The sequence below is a fragment of the Jaculus jaculus genome, chromosome 13 (genome assembly GCF_020740685.1).
Source record: "Jaculus jaculus isolate mJacJac1 chromosome 13, mJacJac1.mat.Y.cur, whole genome shotgun sequence".
Taxonomy (NCBI): Eukaryota; Metazoa; Chordata; class Mammalia; order Rodentia; family Dipodidae; genus Jaculus; species Jaculus jaculus.
In genome coordinates, this window is record NC_059114.1 from 25,453,910 (window position 1) to 25,473,041 (window position 19,132).

General features: G+C 40.5%; 1 protein-coding gene across 3 annotated transcripts in view; it reads right to left on the minus strand.

The window, feature by feature from the left end:
* Ift81 (intraflagellar transport 81) overlaps positions 1-19,132 on the minus strand; it is a 144,812-nt gene that overhangs the window by 43,542 nt on the left and 82,138 nt on the right. For all 3 annotated transcript variants that reach the window (XM_045133106.1, XM_045133103.1, XM_045133104.1), the window contains one exon: positions 11,773-11,922. In XM_045133106.1, the coding sequence (XP_044989041.1) occupies positions 11,773-11,922 (150 nt within the window). The remainder of the gene's footprint in view (positions 1-11,772; positions 11,923-19,132) is intronic.

Sequence of the window (19,132 nt, forward strand, 5' to 3'; positions counted from 1 at the left end):
TTTTCCCACCTCCCAGTTCCCTGGTCCCAGTATCCTGCTGCTGGATTGGGGCTGCCTGGACCCTGCATGCATGCTGCTGAAGCAGGCCCTTTGCTCCACCTTCCTGACTGAAGGGCCCTGGGTCCTCAACTCCCGGATCCCATGCATGGGGGTGCGTGAGTAGGCCAGAGCTCCTGGTTTGTTTTCCACCTTCCAGTTCTCTGGTCCCAGTACCACTGCTCCCGGCCTGGGGCAGCGTGGACCCTGTGTGCATGCTGAGGAAGCAGGCCTTTTGCTCCACCTACTGATTAACCTGCCCCTGGGTCCTTAACTCCGGCATTCCCTGCTCTGGAGGATGCATACATGGAGTAAATAGGACAGAACTCTAGGTTTGTTCCTCACCTCCCAGTTTCCTGGTTCTGGTAACCCTGCTGCTGGCTTGAGGTAGCCTGGTCCCTGCATGTGTGCTGCAGAAGGAGGCCCTTTGGTCTAGCTTCCTGACTGACTGGCCCTTGGGTACCCAAATCCCAGTTCCCCTGAGCCAGAGGGTGCATGGGCCATTGTGGGAGCTGGCCTCTTGCTCCTGGCTCTCCAGATTCCATGCTCCTGGTTGCCCTGTGCTGAAGAGTTCACATAAGTGGAGTAGGCCTGAGCTCCCAGTTCTCTACCTCCCAGTTCCCCAGTGACCCTTGATGAACTTGCAATCTCTACAATTTGCACATCTTCAGTTATAACCCCATTCTACATCAATCTGGTTCACATTTAAAGCAGCACACTCACTGAAGATCCTACAATGACAAATGCTTACTTCCTCATCAATAAAATAAGACTTTTACCCAAGTGGGTAGACCACAATGCAAAGACACCAATGAAAGTCAGAAAAACTGAGATATCTCCAAGGATACCTAGTCCCACCATTGAAGCCATCCAATGAAAACAGAGAGAAAACAACAAAAGTTGAATCCAAAAGTGAAAGCACAATAAGGTATGTGACCCTAATCAAGAAAATTGCTAAACTATCAAAATAACAACTGCATAAATGAAATTGATCAGAATTGTCTCTTAGAGCACACAGCTTTTGTCAATAGGCTTAAGTTAACTGAAGAAAACCAGAGAAGTCTCAAAAGATATATAAATGAATTGAAGATGAGCCATTAAATAGAGGATCTCAATAACAAGCTAATTAAGCTTAATGAAGACACAATCAAATACAAGAATGAGTTAAATGAAGCATCAAGAAAATCAGACCTAAGGCTGGGTGTGGTAGCACATGCCTTTAATCTCAGCACTAGGGAGACAGAGGTAGGAGGATTACTATGAGTTCAGGGCCAGCCTGAGACTACACAGTGAATTCCAGGTCAGCCTGGATTAGAGCGAGATTCTACCCTGAAAAAAAAAAAAAAAAAGCTGGGCATGGTGGTGCATGCCTTTAATCCCAGCACTTGGGAGGCAGAGGTAGGAGGATCACCCTGAGTTCAGGCTACCCTGAGACTACACAGTGAATCCCAGGTCAGCCTGGGCCAGAGTAAGACCCTACCTTGAAAAACCAAACAAACAAAAAAACCCCCAAAATTTAGATTTTGAACTGAATTTGTACTTCAAAACAGAGATGGACATGATGCAAACAACAGCAATAACAACAACAAAACAACAGAAAACCAAAATCAAATCATGCTTTTAAAAACCTCTCTAGGGCTGAAGAAATGGCTTAGCAGTTAAGGTGCTTGCCTGAGAAGCCTAAGAACCCATTTTACTCTCCAAATCCCAATTTAGCACAGAGGTAAGGCAAGCGCAAGGTTGTACATGCCCAACCTAGTAGGTGGTTTAAGTGTCTAGAGTTCCATTGCAGTGGCCAAGGCCCTGACACGCCAATTCACTATCTCTCCTCTCTCTTTATCTCTCTCTAAAATTAAAAAAAAAAAGAGAGAGCATAAAAATCTCTCTTAGAACCCCTGACTTAACAGAGTCACTCATGTAGAGAACAGAACCTCTGCAATGGAAGAAAGGACAGAGGAAATTGACTGGGAGTTGAAAAACTTTGCTAAGTTCAAAAAAATCATGTGAGCCAAACACAAATGAATTGTAGGATACCCTAAAATGACTAAACATCCTGATCATGGGCATACCAGAAGGGGAAGAATTCAAGGCCAGAGGCACAGAGAACACAGTCAACAAAATTATTGAAGAAAAATTTCCCAATCTTGCAAAGAGAGGCCCATCTAGCTACAGGAAGCTCTCAGCACACCAGACAGGATCAAAGAAGAAACTCTCCAAGGCACATCATATTTAAAACTATTAACAGGGCTGGAGTGATGGCTTAGCAGTTTAAGGTGCTGGCTTACGAAGTCTAAGGACCCAGGTTTGATTCTCCAGGTCCGACGTAAGACAGATGCACATGGTGGTGCATGCGTCTGGAGTTTGTGTGCAGTGGCTAGAGGCCCTGGCATGCCCATTCTCACTCACTCACTCTCTCTCCCTCTATCTCTAATAAGTAAATAAAAATAAATAAAATAAAACTATTAACAATGAAAACAAAGAGAGAGTGCTAAAAGCAGCAAGAAAGAAATAACTCACTACATTTGAAGGCAATCCAATCAGAATTACCTCGGATTTCTCAGTGGAAACTCTGAAAGTCAGAAGGGGCTGGAATGGAACATTCCAAAGTCTAAACTATGGCTTCTAACCCAAACTACTGTACCGAGTGAAAGTATCCCTCATAATAGATGGTGAAAGAAAAACATTCCATCAAAAAGTCAGCTCCATGATTCTATGAACACAAAGACAAATTTACAGGGAATAATTCTCCAGGGAATAATCTACACAGAAGAGTCAAACAACCAATTTCAAGAGCCAACAAGAAGATGATCACAATAACCAAAACCAGAGCAGGTTCAAAAAAGTACAAAGTCCAAGAAAGTACCAAACTTCATCAAGCACCCCATCATGGCAGGGATTAAACTGAACCTCATGGTTATAACCTTAAATATTAAAGATCTTAACTTACCCATCAAAAGATACTGGGTAACAGGGTGGATCAGGAAAATGGACCCTTCTATTTCTGTCTTCAAGAAATCTACCTTACCACTAAAGACAGATCCCTACCTCCTCTGGGTGAAAAGATGGGAAATGATGTTCTAAGCAAATGGAAAGAAGAAACAAGCAGGTGCTGCTATATTAATATCTGATAAAATAGACTTCAAACCAAAATAAATCAAAAAGGAAAAGGAGGCCACTTCTTACTCATCAAGGGAATGGCCCAACATGAGGACATCACAATCATAAATCTCAATGCATCAAACACAGGTGTACCACAGTTTATAAACCAAACCTACTTGGCAACAAAACAGAAATAAACACCAGCACCATCACAGTTGGGGACTGCAATACTCCACTATTACCAACAGACAGATCATCTAAGCATAAAATCAACAGGGAAATAACAGAGCTCAACAACACCACAGATCAACTAGACCTAACAGACATCTACAGAACATTCCACCCCAATTCTACAGAATACACACTCTTCTGAGCAGCTCATAGAACCTTCTCCAAAATGGATCATATGTTAGGCCATAAAGCATGCCTTCATAGATTCAGAAAATTGATGTAACTTCCTGCATCATATCAGATCACAGTGCTTTAAAGCAGAAATTAACAACAAGAGACACATCAGGAATTCCACCAGCTCCTAGAGACTGAACAACACTCTTTTATTTATTTGGTTTTTTTTTTTTTTTTTTTTTTTTTTTTGGTTTTTCAAGGTAGGGTCTCACTCTGGTCCAGGCTGACCTGTAATTAACTATGTAGTCTCAGGGTGGCCTCGAACTCATGGTGATCTTCCTACCTCTGCCTCCCAAGTGCTGGGATTAAAGGCATGCGCCACCACACCTGGCTTTGAACAACACTCTTTTAAACAATGAGTGGGTTGTACAAGAAATCAAAGAAATTATAAAATTTCTATAATTGAATGATAATGAAAACACAACTTACCAAAACTTATGGGATACAATGAAGGCAGTCCATAGCACTAAATGCCTTCATAACAAAGAAGGAGAGATCCCAAATCAATAATCTAACCATCTACCTAAAGAAGAATCTAACACTAAGAGCACTAGACAGAAAGAAATAATCAAGATCAGAGGAGAAATTAATGAATTGGAAACTAAGAAAACTGATAAAATAAAGAGCCAGTTCTTTGTAAAAATAAACAAAGGCCGGGCATGGTGGCACATGCCTTTAATCCCAGCACTTGAGAGGCAGAGGTAGGAGGAATGGCATGAATTCGAGGCCACTCTGAGAACACATAGTGAATTCTAAGTCAGCCTGGCCCAGACTGAGACCCTACCTCAAAAAACAAACAAATAAACAAAAATAAAAACAAAAAAAACCTTGGCCAATTTGATTAAAAAAGAGAGAAGTCTCAAATTAAAAAATCAGAAATGAAAAGGGAGAGGTCACAGCAGACATCAATAAAATTCAAGAATCATTAGGACAAACTTCCAAAACCTCTACTCCACAAAACTGGATACAGAAGAAATGGATGAATTCCTAGATACATATCACCTACCAAAACTAAACTCATAGCAGATTAATTACCTAAACAACAAACCTATCACACTCATCGAGACTGAAAAGGTAATCAAAAACCTCCTCCAGAAGAAAAGTCCAAGACTGGATGGCTTCTCAGCTGAATTCTATCAAACCTTCACTGAAGTCCTGAAACCAGTTTTTCCTCAAGCTGTTTCATATCATTAGAGAGCAGGAAATCCTCTCCAACTCTTTTATGAAGCTAGCATCACCCTAATACCAAAACCTGACAGAGATACAACAAGAAAAAACAAAACAAAACAAAACAAAACTTTAGGTCTATGTTCCTGATGAACTTAAATGCAAAGATCGTGAACAAAATCCTCACAAACTGAATTCAACAACATATAAAAACAATTATCCACCTCGATCAAGCAGGATTCATCCCAGGTATGCAGAGATGGTTTAACATACAAAAATCAGTCAACATGGACTGGAGAGATGGCATAGTGGTTAAGTGCTTGCCCGTGAAGCCTACGGACTCTGGTTCAAGGATTGATTCCTCTGGACCCACGTAAGCCAGATGCACAAGGGGGTGCATGTGTCTGGAGTTTGTTTGCAGTGGCTGAAGGCCCTGGCATGCCCATTCTCTCTATATATCGATATCTATCTACCTACCTACCTACCTACCTATCTATTGAGGGAGATATCTGCCTCTTTGTTTGTCTGCCACTCTCAAATAAAAATAAAAACAAAACAAAACAAAACAAACCAGTGAATATATTACACCACATAAATAAACTTACTCACAAGAAACACATGATAATTTAAATAGATGCAAAGAGGGTCTTTGACAAAATACAACATCATTTCATGATCAAAATGCTAGAGAGAATAGGCATGGATGGCTTATATCTCAACACAATAAAAGCTATATACATACATATATAAAGCATCTAAAATCCAAATAATACTTAATGGGGAAAGACTCAAGGAGTTCTCATTGAGATCAGGAATAAGACAGGAGTGCCCATTCTTACCACTGTTCTTCAACATAGCACTAGAAGTCCTACCCAAGTAATAATAAGATAGGAGAAGGAAATTAAATAGATACAAACTGGAAAGGAACAAGTCAAATTAGTCTGATTTGCAGATGATATGATCCTATACCTAACTGACCCAAAAGTCTCCACCTCAAAACTTCTAAAGGTGACTAATTCCTTCAGTAAAGTGGCAGGATACAAAATCAACACACAAAAATCAGTAGCCTTTCTATATGCAAAGGACAAACATACAGAGAAAGAAATCAGTGAGGCTGTCCCATTATTAATAACCAAAAAAATTAAATACCTTGGAATAACACCAACCAGTTATATGAAAGACCTATATCTATATAATGAAAACATTAAAACACTCAAGAAAAAGACTGAGGAGGACTTGAGAAGATGGAAAGCCCTCCCATGCTCCTGGATAGGTAGAATTAATATTGTGAAAATGGCAATTTTACCAAAAGCAGAAAGATTTAATTCAAGACCAATAAAAATTCTAGCATCATTCTTCACAGAGATAGAAAAAAATGATCTCAAAATTCATATGGAATGGCAGCAGGCCTTGGATATCCAATCATATCCTCAGCAAAACAAACACCTCTGGAGGTATTACCATACCTGATCTAAAATTATGTTACAAAGCCTCAATAATAAAAAACAGCATGGTACTGGCATAAAAACAGAATTATACATCAATGGAACAGAATTGAAGACCTGGACCTTAGGTCAAGCAGCTACAGTTTACTTATCTTTGATAAAGGTGCCAATGATGTAGATTGGAGAAAAGACAGCATCTTCAACAAATGGTTCTGGACCAACTGGATAACCACATGTAGAAAAATGAAACTAGACCCACTCATCTCACCATACACAAAAAAATCAACTCTAAATGAGTTAAAGACCTCAGTATAAGACGTGAAACTCTTCAACTACTAGAAGAAAAAGTAGGAGGGACTCTCCACCATATAAGAGTGGGGAAGCCCAGGAAATTAAACAAACTCTCAACCAGTGGGATCTCATGAAGCGAAAACTCTTTTGCACAGACATACATACCACAAGCAGAGCCAATAGATTACCTACAGAATGGGAGAAAATTTTCGCCAGCTATACCAGTGACAGAGGCCTAATATTTAGTATCTCCAAAGAACTCAAAAAACTAAATAAGAAAATCAAACAACTCACTCAAAAAATGGGGTAGGGAACTGAATAGGAAGTTCTCAGAGGAAGAAATACAAATGGCTAACACACACTTAAGAAAATGTTCAACATTCCTAACCACCAAGAAAATGAAAATTAAAACTATGAGATTCTACCGCACTCCAGTAAGGATGGCAATCATTAAAAAAAAATCAAATGACAGCAAATGATGTTGAGGATGTGGGGAAAGAGGAACCCAATTCACTGTTGGTGGGAATGCAAACTTATTAAACCACTATAGAAATAAATATGGAGATTACTGAAAAAGGTGAATATAGAACAGACTAAGCTATTCCCTACTGGGCATTTACCTTAAATGCTCCATGCTTCACTACAGAGATATTTGCTTAACCATGTTTATAGCTGCTCAATTCATAATAGCTAAGAACTGGAATCAACCTAGGTGCCCATCACTGGACGAATGGGTAATGAAGTTGTGGTACACAGACACACAATGGAATTCTACTCAGCAATGAAATTTGTAGGAAAATGAATGGACTTACAACAGATCATACTCAGCAAACAAACACAACTACAGAAAGACAAATGGGGCATGTTCTTACTCATCTGCATTTCCTAACCTGGATTAGCATGAGTTGCTGGCATACCAGATAGGCTACTTGAGGCCTGGACAAAAGGGATGGAAAGGTTTGGGGGGCAGGGTAAGGGGAGGCTGGGGGAAAATACAAACCCAAAATGAACTGGTACCATAGAAACCTTTCTCCTTGAAGGTAGACTAAAAGATATAACACTCAACAGGACTATAGGGGAAGTACCCAAAAAGAAGTGTCATGGAGAGGTTAGGATAAAGCCTAATTTTAAAAAATTTTGGTTCTGACTTATAACTTGCAGTACTAGAAGCAGGTGCTATCCACATTGAGCCACTGATTGGAAAGACCTACAAAGTCCCCAAAACAAGACAGGCTTTTGTCAAAGCACGTGATTTCCTGTCTAAGTTGAAGACACCACATGCTGCCAACACAGAACATGGAGAGACCTGACTGGAATCGGGAAGAGAAACAGTCTCCAGATAGTTAGCCTGTCTAATGCTGGAAAGTGCTATATGATCTATTGGGGGAAAGTGGCCAACAACAGTGTGCACAAGCAGGGGTCTAAGCTACTCAGAAGCAACCAGCCTGACAAGTACATACCAGTGTAATGGTGGCACACAGCTTTTATGGGTAAGCAATGGCTTTCTGACTGGCTAAGAGATCTGCTCAGTGGAAAAAAACAAAAACAAAAACAAAATCAAAAACAAAAAACATATGTGGAACTGGGATCCAGGTCAGAATCCTATGGAGAAAAAGACTATGCTCTCCAATGTCAAGCTCCCACTAGACTTTGGCTAAAAGTGGGGCTACATCCATCAAACTCTCCCTAAATTAATAACATTTATCCACTTTAACCTATGCCGACTTTACTCTCCATTAGAGAACTTGTTTTTCTTTTTCAAAAGGCAGTGAGAAGCTGGGCATGGTGGTGCATGCCTTTAATCCCAGCACTCGGGAGGCACAGGTAGAGGAGGATTGCCATGAGTTTGAGGCCACCCTGAGACTATAGACTACATAGTGAATTCCAGGTCAGCCTGAGCTAGAGTGAGACCCTACCTCAAAAACATAAAAAACAAACAAAAAAAGGTAGTGAGACCCAAGGAAAGAAAGCACCCCTAGCATTTAAGTTAAGGCCCAGGCAAAACCACAGAGCAAGTAGGGAGACAAGTAAGAGTGCTGCTTCCATGATGACCCTGACAATGCCAGGGTGAAGGAGACAGATGCTGAGGATACTCAATACATACCAAAGCAGAGATCCAGAGGCTCCTAAGAGCTCATCACTGAAGTAGACTTAAAACACACCCACCACAGCTCAGGGAATTTTGTGGAAGAGAGGGCAGAAAGATTGTAAGAGTTACAGGTTGGGATGTCATGCCCAGAGGCACTGCTTCCCCCTAATAACTGATTGCTGCTCCCACAACACATAACCCACAACCCAATGGGGAATACCAGCAACCCCACTGAGGAGGGGCCCCTGTAGAATGGGGGCAGGGAGGAGAGAAAAGATGGCACCAACATATGCTATATCCATACAAATTATGCTCTTAATAAAAAAAAATTTAAAAAAAATCAACGAGAAGTTGGAGATATTACAAGTACCTGGAATCTATAAAATAGAACTGAATAAAATTCAAGGACCCATACATAAAAAGTGATATTAAGAATTTAATAAATAGGACTGGGGAGATGGCTCAGCAATTAATGGCACTTGTTTGGAAAGTCTGACAGCCTGAGGTTTAATTTCCTATCCAGGTAAAGCCAGATGCACAATGTGTCTGGAGTTCATCTGTAGTGGCAAGAGGTCCTGAAATACTCAGGCTCTGGCTACACCCATCCTCTCTCTTAAAATTATGTACGTATGTATGCATGTACGCATGCATGCTTGTATTGGTTTTTTGAGGTAGGGTCTTGCTCTAGTCCGGGCTGACCTGGAATTCACTATGTAGTCTCCCAGGCTGGCCTTGAACTCACTGTGATCCTCCTACCTTGGCTTCCCAAGTGCTGGGATTAAAGGCATATGCAACCATGCCTGGCAAATAAAAGATATCTAAAAATAAAGTGCTTTTAATGCCCAAAGGTAATAGCTACAAAGCCAAAGGAATCACAATAGAAATTAGAAACTAATTTGATGTGAACAGTAATATAGTTACTACTATCAACTTTGTTTTATATTTCATTTTTATTTATTTATTGGGGGGAGAGAGGGAGAGAGAGGGAGAAAGCAGAAGAGAGAGGGAGAGGATGAGTGCATTAGTGGGTGTGGGCCTCTAGCCACCACAAATGAAGCATCTGCCACCATGTGCATCTGGTATATGTGGGTACTGGGGGATTGAACCTAGGCCTTTTAGGCTTTGCAGGCAAGTGCCTTCACTCCTAAGCCGTCTCTCCAGTCTTATATCAACTTTTAATTGGTGTTGGGAGAATCCATGTTTGGTGTACAGTGAAATTTTAGTTTTAAGTTCTTTTTTAATGTTATAAAATATTATGTTAATGCATTCGGGAGACATGGGAGGGGGTATGCCAGAACTGATAGCCACTGCAAATGAACTCCGGACACATGTGCCACTTTGTGCATCTGGCTTTACGTGGGTAATGGGGAATCAAATCTGGGTCCTTTGGCTTTGCTGGCAAGTGCCTTAGCCACTAAGCCAGCTTTCCAGCCCTTAATTTCCTTCTTTCTTTTTTGAATAATGATTTATTTATTTATTTATTTATTTATTTATTTATTTATTTATTTGAGAGAGAGAAACAATAGGAGAGAGGGGGCAGATAGATAAAGACAGAATGGGTGCACCAGGGCTCCAGCCACTACAAGTATACTCAAGATGAATGTGCCACCTTGTGCAACTGGCTTATGTGAGTCCTGGGGAATTGAAGATGGATCCTTTGGCTTTTCAGGCAAGCGCCTTAGCTGCTAAGCTATCTTTCCAACCCTTAAATTCATTTTGTAAAAATATTTTTGTGCTGGAGAGATGGCTCAATGGTTAAAGGTGCTTACTTGCAAAGCCTTCCAGCTTGGGTTCATTTGCAGTGGTAGGAGGCCCTGGCATGTCCATTCTAACTCTCTCTCTCCCACAAGTAAGTAAATAAAAACATATATATTTCTTATATATAAAACACACACATATATATGTATAATATATATATGTATATATTCCTTATATATTTTTATTTACTTACTTGAGAAAGAGGTGGGGGGGGGGGAGGGAAAATATGGGCATTCCAGAGCTTCTTGTACTGTAAATGAACTCTAGACACATACATCCACTTGTGTGTCTGGCTTTACTTGGGTACTGAGGAACTGAACTAAAGCCAGAAGGCCAAAGCAAGCAAGTGCTTTTAACCACTAAGTCATTTCTCCAGTCTCTCAAGTCTTTAATTCCCTAGAAGCAAACTATTCACTAACATGAGACTGAAAAGTTCATATGGCTAGCTAAGGGTAAAATGTCACTGACCTCTATCCCCCAGGACTGGCAGCTGGTTCATAAGCAGTATCCTGATGAAACAGCTTCCCCGAGGGTGAAAGGAGGAAAAAGTCAAAGTAGGAGGAGTGCAGGAACCTAGCATGCACAGAACAGCTTTGCTGTGGGCTCTGTTTTGAGTGGCACATAAGGAAGAAGCTGCAAGCCAACTTCCACAGAACACTTTTCCTGCATCCTGCTTCCCATAGCTCCCTGCAAGGGCTGGCTTTGCCCATGAGAGAGAAATACTTTATAGTCACTCTCTTGCTATGATAATACTCATATTAACTAGCTAACTAAAAGAAAAACCTACTTGACTTTCAAATTCTATTAATAGCCCAAAATTAGCACACACATTTAAAAAAAATTTTTTTTTAATTTATTTATTTGAGAGTGACAGACACAGAGAGAAAGACAGATAGAGAGAGAGAGAGAGAGAATGGGTGTGCCAGGGCTTCCAGCCTCTGCAAACGAACTCCAGATGCGTGTGCCCCCTTGTGCATCTGGCTAACGTGGGACCTGGGGAACCGAGCCTCGAACCGCGGTCCTTAGGCTTCATAGGCAAGCGCTTAACCACTAAGCCATCTCTCCAGCCCAAGCACACACATTTTTAAAAGGCAGTTCTCCTTATTGTTACTTTAAAAATAAATGAATCAGGGCTGGAGGGGTAGCTTAGCAGTTAAGGCGTTTGCCTGCAAAGCCAAAGGACTCAGATTTGATTCCCGAGGGCCTATGTTAGCCAGATGCACAAGGGGACACAGTGTCTAGAGTTTGTTTGCAGTGGCTGGAGGCCCTGGCACACCCATTCTCTCTCTCCTCCTCTTTCTCTGTCAAATAAATTATTAAAAAAAAATGAATCAGCTTGTATGACATCTCTGTAATTAATCAGAGAAAATTAAAAATTTTATGATTTTCCAGTAAAAATTATTTCTTTACTATAAAGCTGCATGCAACCCATAAACCTCATGGCATTTGTAGTTTTTGTGACCCAAGATAAAACCATATTACCAGTTGATGTTGAATAGTTTCCTGACGTTGCTTAAGAAGTTCTTCTGTTCTCTGCAAGAGACCAAATTCTGCTTTAAATTCAGATATTATCTGATGCTTCTTTTTGAAAACTGTATTCTTGCTTCGAAGTTTACTGACATATCGCTTAAACTGTAAAAAAAAATCACAATATGAAATATAATGAGATAAATATCAAAGTACCATACACAAAAACAACGTATTAGGAAGTGATGCTTAACTTACCAACATATGTGTAACAAGTATATAATAACCTAGTTTTCTTAGAAAATTTGGAGAGACTAACTGCTCAATTAAATATTATATGTACATTTTAATTTTTGGATTTGCTCACTTACAATATTGTGAATCCTTACATAAAAACTTTAAATTTTACAAACCATAAAAGTGGCAAGGTTTGAAAAAGGAGGAGAGAGGAGCTAATGACTACAACTCAGGCTCTGGGTTCACATGGTGGAGCTCATGCACTATTGTACTCTTTACTCAGTAGCGCACTGGACTCACTGGGTCTAATACAGACGATCAGGTTCATCAAGAGAGACTATTTATCTCTTCAGAAATGGACTGGCTGTTCCCCTAAGAAGTACCTGACACACTGGGAATTACTCTTCCTAAAATTTAACTAGTTATGAATGTTCTGTGTCAGCAGAAGCTCACAGTCAATTAATTCCTCCACAAACCTACTCGTGATAATCAAACTATGACTACTCTAATGGAAAGATCTTATTATTGAGGAATACCAACTACAGCCTGGAGAGCCAAACAAAATAAACATAATTTAAAGAAATCACTGTGGGGCTGGAGGGATGGCTTAGTGGTTAAGGTGGTTGCTTACAAAGCCAAAGGACCCAGGTTCAATTCCCCAGGGCCCACATTAGCCAGATGCATAAGGGGGTGCATGTATCTGGAGTTTGTTTGCAGTGGTTGGAGGCCCTGGCGTACTCATTCTCTCTCTCTCTTCCTCTTTCTCTGGCAAACCAATAAATAAATAAATAAAAATAAAATATTTAAAGAAGAAATCACTGTGACAAATATGATTATATACCAGGCACTGTGGTACAAGTCCTCTATTCATCAAGCTTCAGGAATAGTTGGGGAAATAAACAATGAATTGAGTTTACAATGCTGAATATTATGAACTGAAGAGGTCCTAAGAACAAAAGGTAGTATTTGAACCCAGGTTGAGATAAAGATAGGAAGGTAACCAATGGGATTAGAGGAGGTATTTTTTTGTTTGTTTGTTTTTGTTTTTAGAGGTAGAGTCTCACTCTACCCAAGGCTGACCTGGAATTCATATGTAGTCCCAGGCTGGCCTTGAACTCATGGTGATCCTCCTGCCTCTGCTTCTCGAGTGCTGGGATTAAAGGCATGCACCACCCCACATTGCAGGAGGTGGGTTTTATACCAAGCTTCTTGTAATAAGTCCTATTTAAGCCAAAATGATGGAGTGGGAAATATTAGAGGAGGGAGACAGTGACAGAAAAGAGCACCCCAGATAGCAGGAAAAGCATGTGTGCAGGCACTAGTTTAATAAAAGTATTTCTCTATGGGAGAAGCAAATGCTAGATATGAATGTGAGAAATGTGAGTTTGAGGCCACCCTGAGACTACATAGTGAATTCCAGGTCAGCATGGGCTATAGTGAGACCCTACCTTGAAAAACCAAAAAAAATTTACTTTCTGTTCTTTATCATTAGTATAGTAACTCATTTTTTTTCTGTATAAGTTTTTTCTGCCCCAGCTGTCCTTTTAAATACATTATAATGAAATTTTCTATAGTAAGAACTAGCCTACTTTATTGAAATACATTACTACAAAACAACAAAAAAAGACACCATATTATACAACATGGGACAATTAATTGAACCTTACCTATTTAATCCAGTGCTTCATTTTTTTTTTTTTTTTGGAGGTAGGGTCTCCTCTAGCCCAGGCTGAACTAGAACTCATGGTGATACTTTTACCTCTTACCTTTAATTCTTTTTTAAAATTTTTTTGTTTATTTTATATATTTATTTGAGAGTGACAGAGAGAAAGAGGCAGATAGAGATAGAGAGAGCGAGAATGGGTGTGCCAGGGCCTCCAGCCATTGCAAACGAGCTCCAGATGCATGCGCCCCTTTATGCGTCTGGCTAACGTGGGTCCTGGGGAATCGAGCCTCGAACCAGGGTCCTTAGACTTCACAGGCAAGCGCTTAACCATGAAGCCATCTCCCCAGCCCTCTTACCTTTAATTCTAGTGCTAGAATTAAAACTCACTCTAGTCCCAGGCTGCCCCAGAACTCATGGTGATCCTCTTACCTCTTACCTTTAATTCTTTAATTCTAGTGCTAGAATTAAAAGTGTATGCCTCCCCTCCCGGCCATGTTTTATTTTGTTTAAAAAAAATTTTTTTTTTTAAATTTGAGAGCGACAGACACAGAGAGAAAGACAGATAGAGGGAGAGAGAGAGAATGGGTGCGCCAGGGCTTCCAGCCTCTGCAAACGAACTCCAGACGCGTGCGCCCCCTTGTGCATCTGGCTAACGTGGGACCTGGGGAACCGAGCCTCGAACCGGGGTCCTTAGGCTTCACAGGCAAGTGCTTAACCGCTAAGCCATCTCTCCAGCCCTTGTTTTTAAAATTTTATTTTGGTTTCTCTTTTCTTTTTCTTTTGTTTTTCTGAGGTATGGTCTCACTATGGCTCAGGCTGACCCGGAATTCACTATTTAGTCTCAGGATGGCCTCAAACTCATAAGTACTAGGATTAAGCAAGTGCCTTAACAGATGAGGCATATCTACAGCCCCCAATTTCTTAAAAAAAATTATGTGTGTGAATTATGTGTGGTGTGGTATGCTGTATACTGCACATGCACATGTGTATGCAAAAGTGTGCAGAGGCCAGAGGAGAACCTTGGGTGTCCTTCCTCTATCATGCATCTGCCTATTTCCTTAAGATAGAAGCTGCTCCCACAGGACTGAGGTTACCAATGTGTGAGGTCATGCCCAGCTATTCATCCTGTCCTCTCAGGCCCTCAGGCTTGCAGCAAACTTTCTTCTCTGCTAAGCCATCTCCCCAACACCTAAAACTTATTTATTGTTTTCAAGGTAGGGTCTCTCTCTAGCCCAGGCTGACCTGGGATTAGTCTTATGGTGACCTCAAGCTCTCAGTGATCCTCCTATTTCTGCCTCCCAAGTGCTGGGATTAAAGGCGTGTGCTACCATGCCCAGCCTAAAATTTATTATTTATCTATTTTTGTTTTTTTGAGGTGAGGTCTCACTCCAGTTCAGGCTAACCTGGAATTCACTATGTAGTCTCAGGGTGGCCTTGAACCCACAGCGATCCTCCTACCTCTGCCTCCCAAGTGCTGGGATTAAAAGCATGTGCCACCATGCCCAACCTAAAATGTGTTTATGAGACTCAAGCCAGTAACTTAAACATCTATTTGTACAATCAAACAGTCTAAGATAATGTAATCAAATGATGTACTAATATAAAATTTACATGTGGAGAAATGATGGTAGTAAAATATTAAACATTTTTGTTTTCCATAATGAAACCCCATGTTTCTATAAGAGCAGAAAACTTTGCATGTACAGTGAGAACACTGCATTTATAATGAACAATAGTCTTAAATCTGAGCCCTTATGTTTGAGACAAAAATGGCTGGTGTAGCCTGGTATGATGGAAGGCAGATGCAGTATCAATTGTCCGTGCTGCATAATCAGAACCAAGGCTAGAATGAACTCTCAATGTAACACAAGCTATATCTGAAACACCTCAGATTTATTATATATTTGATTTTTAATTAATTTTTAGGTGATTATTTATTTATTTGCAAGGAGAGAGACAGACAGAGAATGGATATGCCAAGGCCTCTAGCCACTGCAAGTGAACTCCAGATGAATGTACCCCTTTATATGGCTTACATGGGTCATGGGGAATTGAACCGAGGTCCTTTGGCTCTGCAGGCAAACGCCTTAACTGCAAAGCTATCTCTCCAGCCCCTTGAATTAATTTTTTGTCACTGCATGCTCAAAACCTTTTACTAGTGCCAAATGTTTTTTGCAACCTCACATTCAGTTGTGCCACCTCCTATGGGGTAGCCCCATGTAGTTTAAGAAGCTGAGTTTTAGAAGAAAGAAGATCAAACTATATTTATTTCCTTCCTTCTTACCTTCCCTCTCTGCCCTCCTACTTTCCTTCACTTGTTGATTTATTTTTAAATATTTTATTTATTTGCGAGAGAGAAAGAGAGAGAGAATGGGCACACCACGGCCTCTAGCCATTGCAAATGAACTCTAGACGCATGTGTCACCTTGTATGTCTGGCTTACATGGGTGCTGGGAAATTGAACCTGAGTCCTCAGGCCTCACAGGCAAGTGCCTTAACCTCTAAGCCATCTCTCCAGCCCCACTTGCTTATTATTTGGAGATAGCATCTCTATGAATAGTCCAGGTTAGTCTTGACTTCAATATGATCCTCCTGCCTCAGCCTCCTGAATGCTTGGATTACAGGTGTGTAACATCATATACTTGGCTCAAAAAAATGCTTTTTTTTTTTGAGACAAAGTCTCCTGTACCCCATTCTACTCCTAAACTGATTGTCTTGGCTCTATCTCCTAAGTGACAGGATTATAGGTATGCACCACCACATGCTTAGCTTCCAGATACTTTTTTCCATCTATGTTTAAGTTAGTCTTATTACTCAGGAATCCAGCCCTATATGGTAAAATTTTCTCAAAGCTGCTGTATTACAGAAACTGCTCTACATTTTTAAGTCAATATACATGGAGTTTAATAACTTGCTAATTTTACTTTTAAAGAATAAATGTGTAAGCCCAATATAACCACAGACTCAGAATCCCTAGAGTAACTAACTATACATTCTATTAAAAGTGTCCTGGGCAAAATGCCCAAAGCGAAATCAACCCCGTTCATCTGCTATCCTCTGCTAATATCTAGGCCAATTTCCCTTCTCCATCTTACTGTGCTCCAGAACTATTTTTTAAAGCTACAAAGCTACACATGCTTTTGGTGAAAGGGCAATCTTACAAATTACTCAGTGTATTCTATGAGGACTGGTTATTATTTTGCATTCATTACACACCCTACCTAGGGGAAGGGTGCTAACCAGGGTCAGATTAGCCACAGTTACACACAATAAAGCAATAGGTGGCCACCAGAGCATTTAAGGACTCTACTGCCCCCAACTAATTTAAAAGAAACACATCATTGGTGCTTTTCTTCCATTGGAAATGTCTTCTAATCATTTAAATCTTAGATTATTTCTGATTTTTGTTTGTTTGTTTGTTTTTTTGTTTTTTCGAGGTAGGGTCTCACTCTGGTCCAGGCTGACCTGGAATTAACTCTGTCATTTCAGGGTGGCCTTGAACTCATGGCAATCCTCCTACCTCTGCCTCCCGAGTGCTGGGATTAAAGGCGTGCGCCACCACGCCCGGCTCAGATTATTTCTGATTTTTAAATATCATTCAACATAGAACTTGACAGACATGTTGAATCTTCAGACACACTTTTTTTTTTTTTTTTTAAAGGTAGGGTGTTGTTCTAGCTTAGGATGACTTGGAATTCACTATTGTAGTCAGGCTGGCCTTTAACCAACAGCAATCCTCCTACCTCTGCCTCTCAGGTGCTGAGATTAAAGACGTGTGCCACCATGCCCAACATTTTTTTTTTTAAAGGGAGGGCCTCACTTTGTAGCCCAGGCTGTTACTTAACTTGAGATCTTCTTGCTTTCTGAGTGTTGGGATTACAGGTGTTTGGCACTGTGTTTGGCTCAACACACCCAATAATATTTGTAGGACATTTTTCCAGAAATGCTCAAAAGAAACACTGGTTTCTGATATTCTGTCAATCTGCACTTCAAAAGGCTACTTATAATTTATAATAATTTTATAATCAATGTGATAAGCAAGCAATATAGTTTCAACTTGCATTTCTTTATGGAAGCCTTGTTTTCTTTCCAGGTAGGGTTTCACTTTAGCTCAGGCTAACCTGGAATTTACTATGTAGTCTCAGGCTGGCCTCAAACTTATGGCGATCCTCCTACCTCCACCTCCTGAGTGCTGAGATTAAAGGTGTGCACCAACATGCCCGGCCCAAGAAACCTTATTTTTCATTAAAATTTTTTTTAAAAATAGTTAATTAATTATTTATTTGAGAAAGAAAGAGAAAGGGTCAGATAGAGAATGGGCTCACTGAGGCCTCCAGCCATTGGAAACGCATTCTAGATGACTTTGCCACCTTGTGCATCTGGCTTATGTAGGTACTGGGAATTGAACCTGGGTCCTTAAGCTTCACTGGCAAGCTCCTTAACTGCTAACCCATGTCTCCAGTCCCTGTTTTTAAAGTACTTTTATTTAGTGAAGAGAGAGAGGGAGAATGTGAGTATGAGTGACAGTATGGGTGTGCCAGGGCTTCCTGTCACTGCAAATGAACCCCAGATGCATGTGCCACTTTGTGCATCTGGCTTTATGTAGGTACTGGAGAATTAAACCTAGGCCATAAGGCTTTGCAAGCAAGTGCCTTTAACTGCTAAGCCATTTCTGCAGCCCACTTTTAAATTTTTTTTATTCTGTATCTAAAGAGATTAAAAAAATATTTGCTTATCTTTGGACTACTTTTTCATTTGGATGTTTGAATTTTTCCTATTCACCTGTAACAATAGTTCTCAAACTTGTTGATTTTAGGAACCTGTAAGTAATCTTTTTTTAAAAAATTATTTATTAGAGAGAGAAACATAAGCACTAAAGGTGCAGGTGTGGGCTGGGGAGGTGAGAACATAGTGTGTAGAAGAATAAGCCAGAATAATTGGTACATTGGCTAAAGTGAGCAACAAAGACAATCCAGCCATGGGGCACATGCCTGTCATTCTAGTACTCAGAGGCTGAGTTTAGGAGTGTGAGTTTGAGGCCAGCCTGGGCTACATAGCAAAATACTATCTCAAGATAAAACACAGCATGAAAAGAAAATCAGGGCTGAGAATGTAGCTCAGTTGGTGTAATGCTTGCTTAGCATGTATGAAGCTTTAAGTATGATCCCCAGAACACTGTATAGGCTGGGAGTGGTGGTGCATACCTTTAATCCTAGCACTTGGGAGGATGAGATAGGAGGATCACCTTGAGTTTGAAGCCAGCCTGGGCTACAAAGTGAGTTCCAGGTTGGCCTGAGCTAGAGTAAGAACCTACTTTGAAAAACAGAACAAAAGGAAACAAAGCAGGTCATGGTGGCGCATGCCTTTAATCCCAGCACTTGGGACACAGAGGTAGGAGGACTGCTATGAGTTTGAGGACACCCTGAGACGACACCATGAATTTCAGGTCAGCCTGGGCTAGAGTGAGACCCT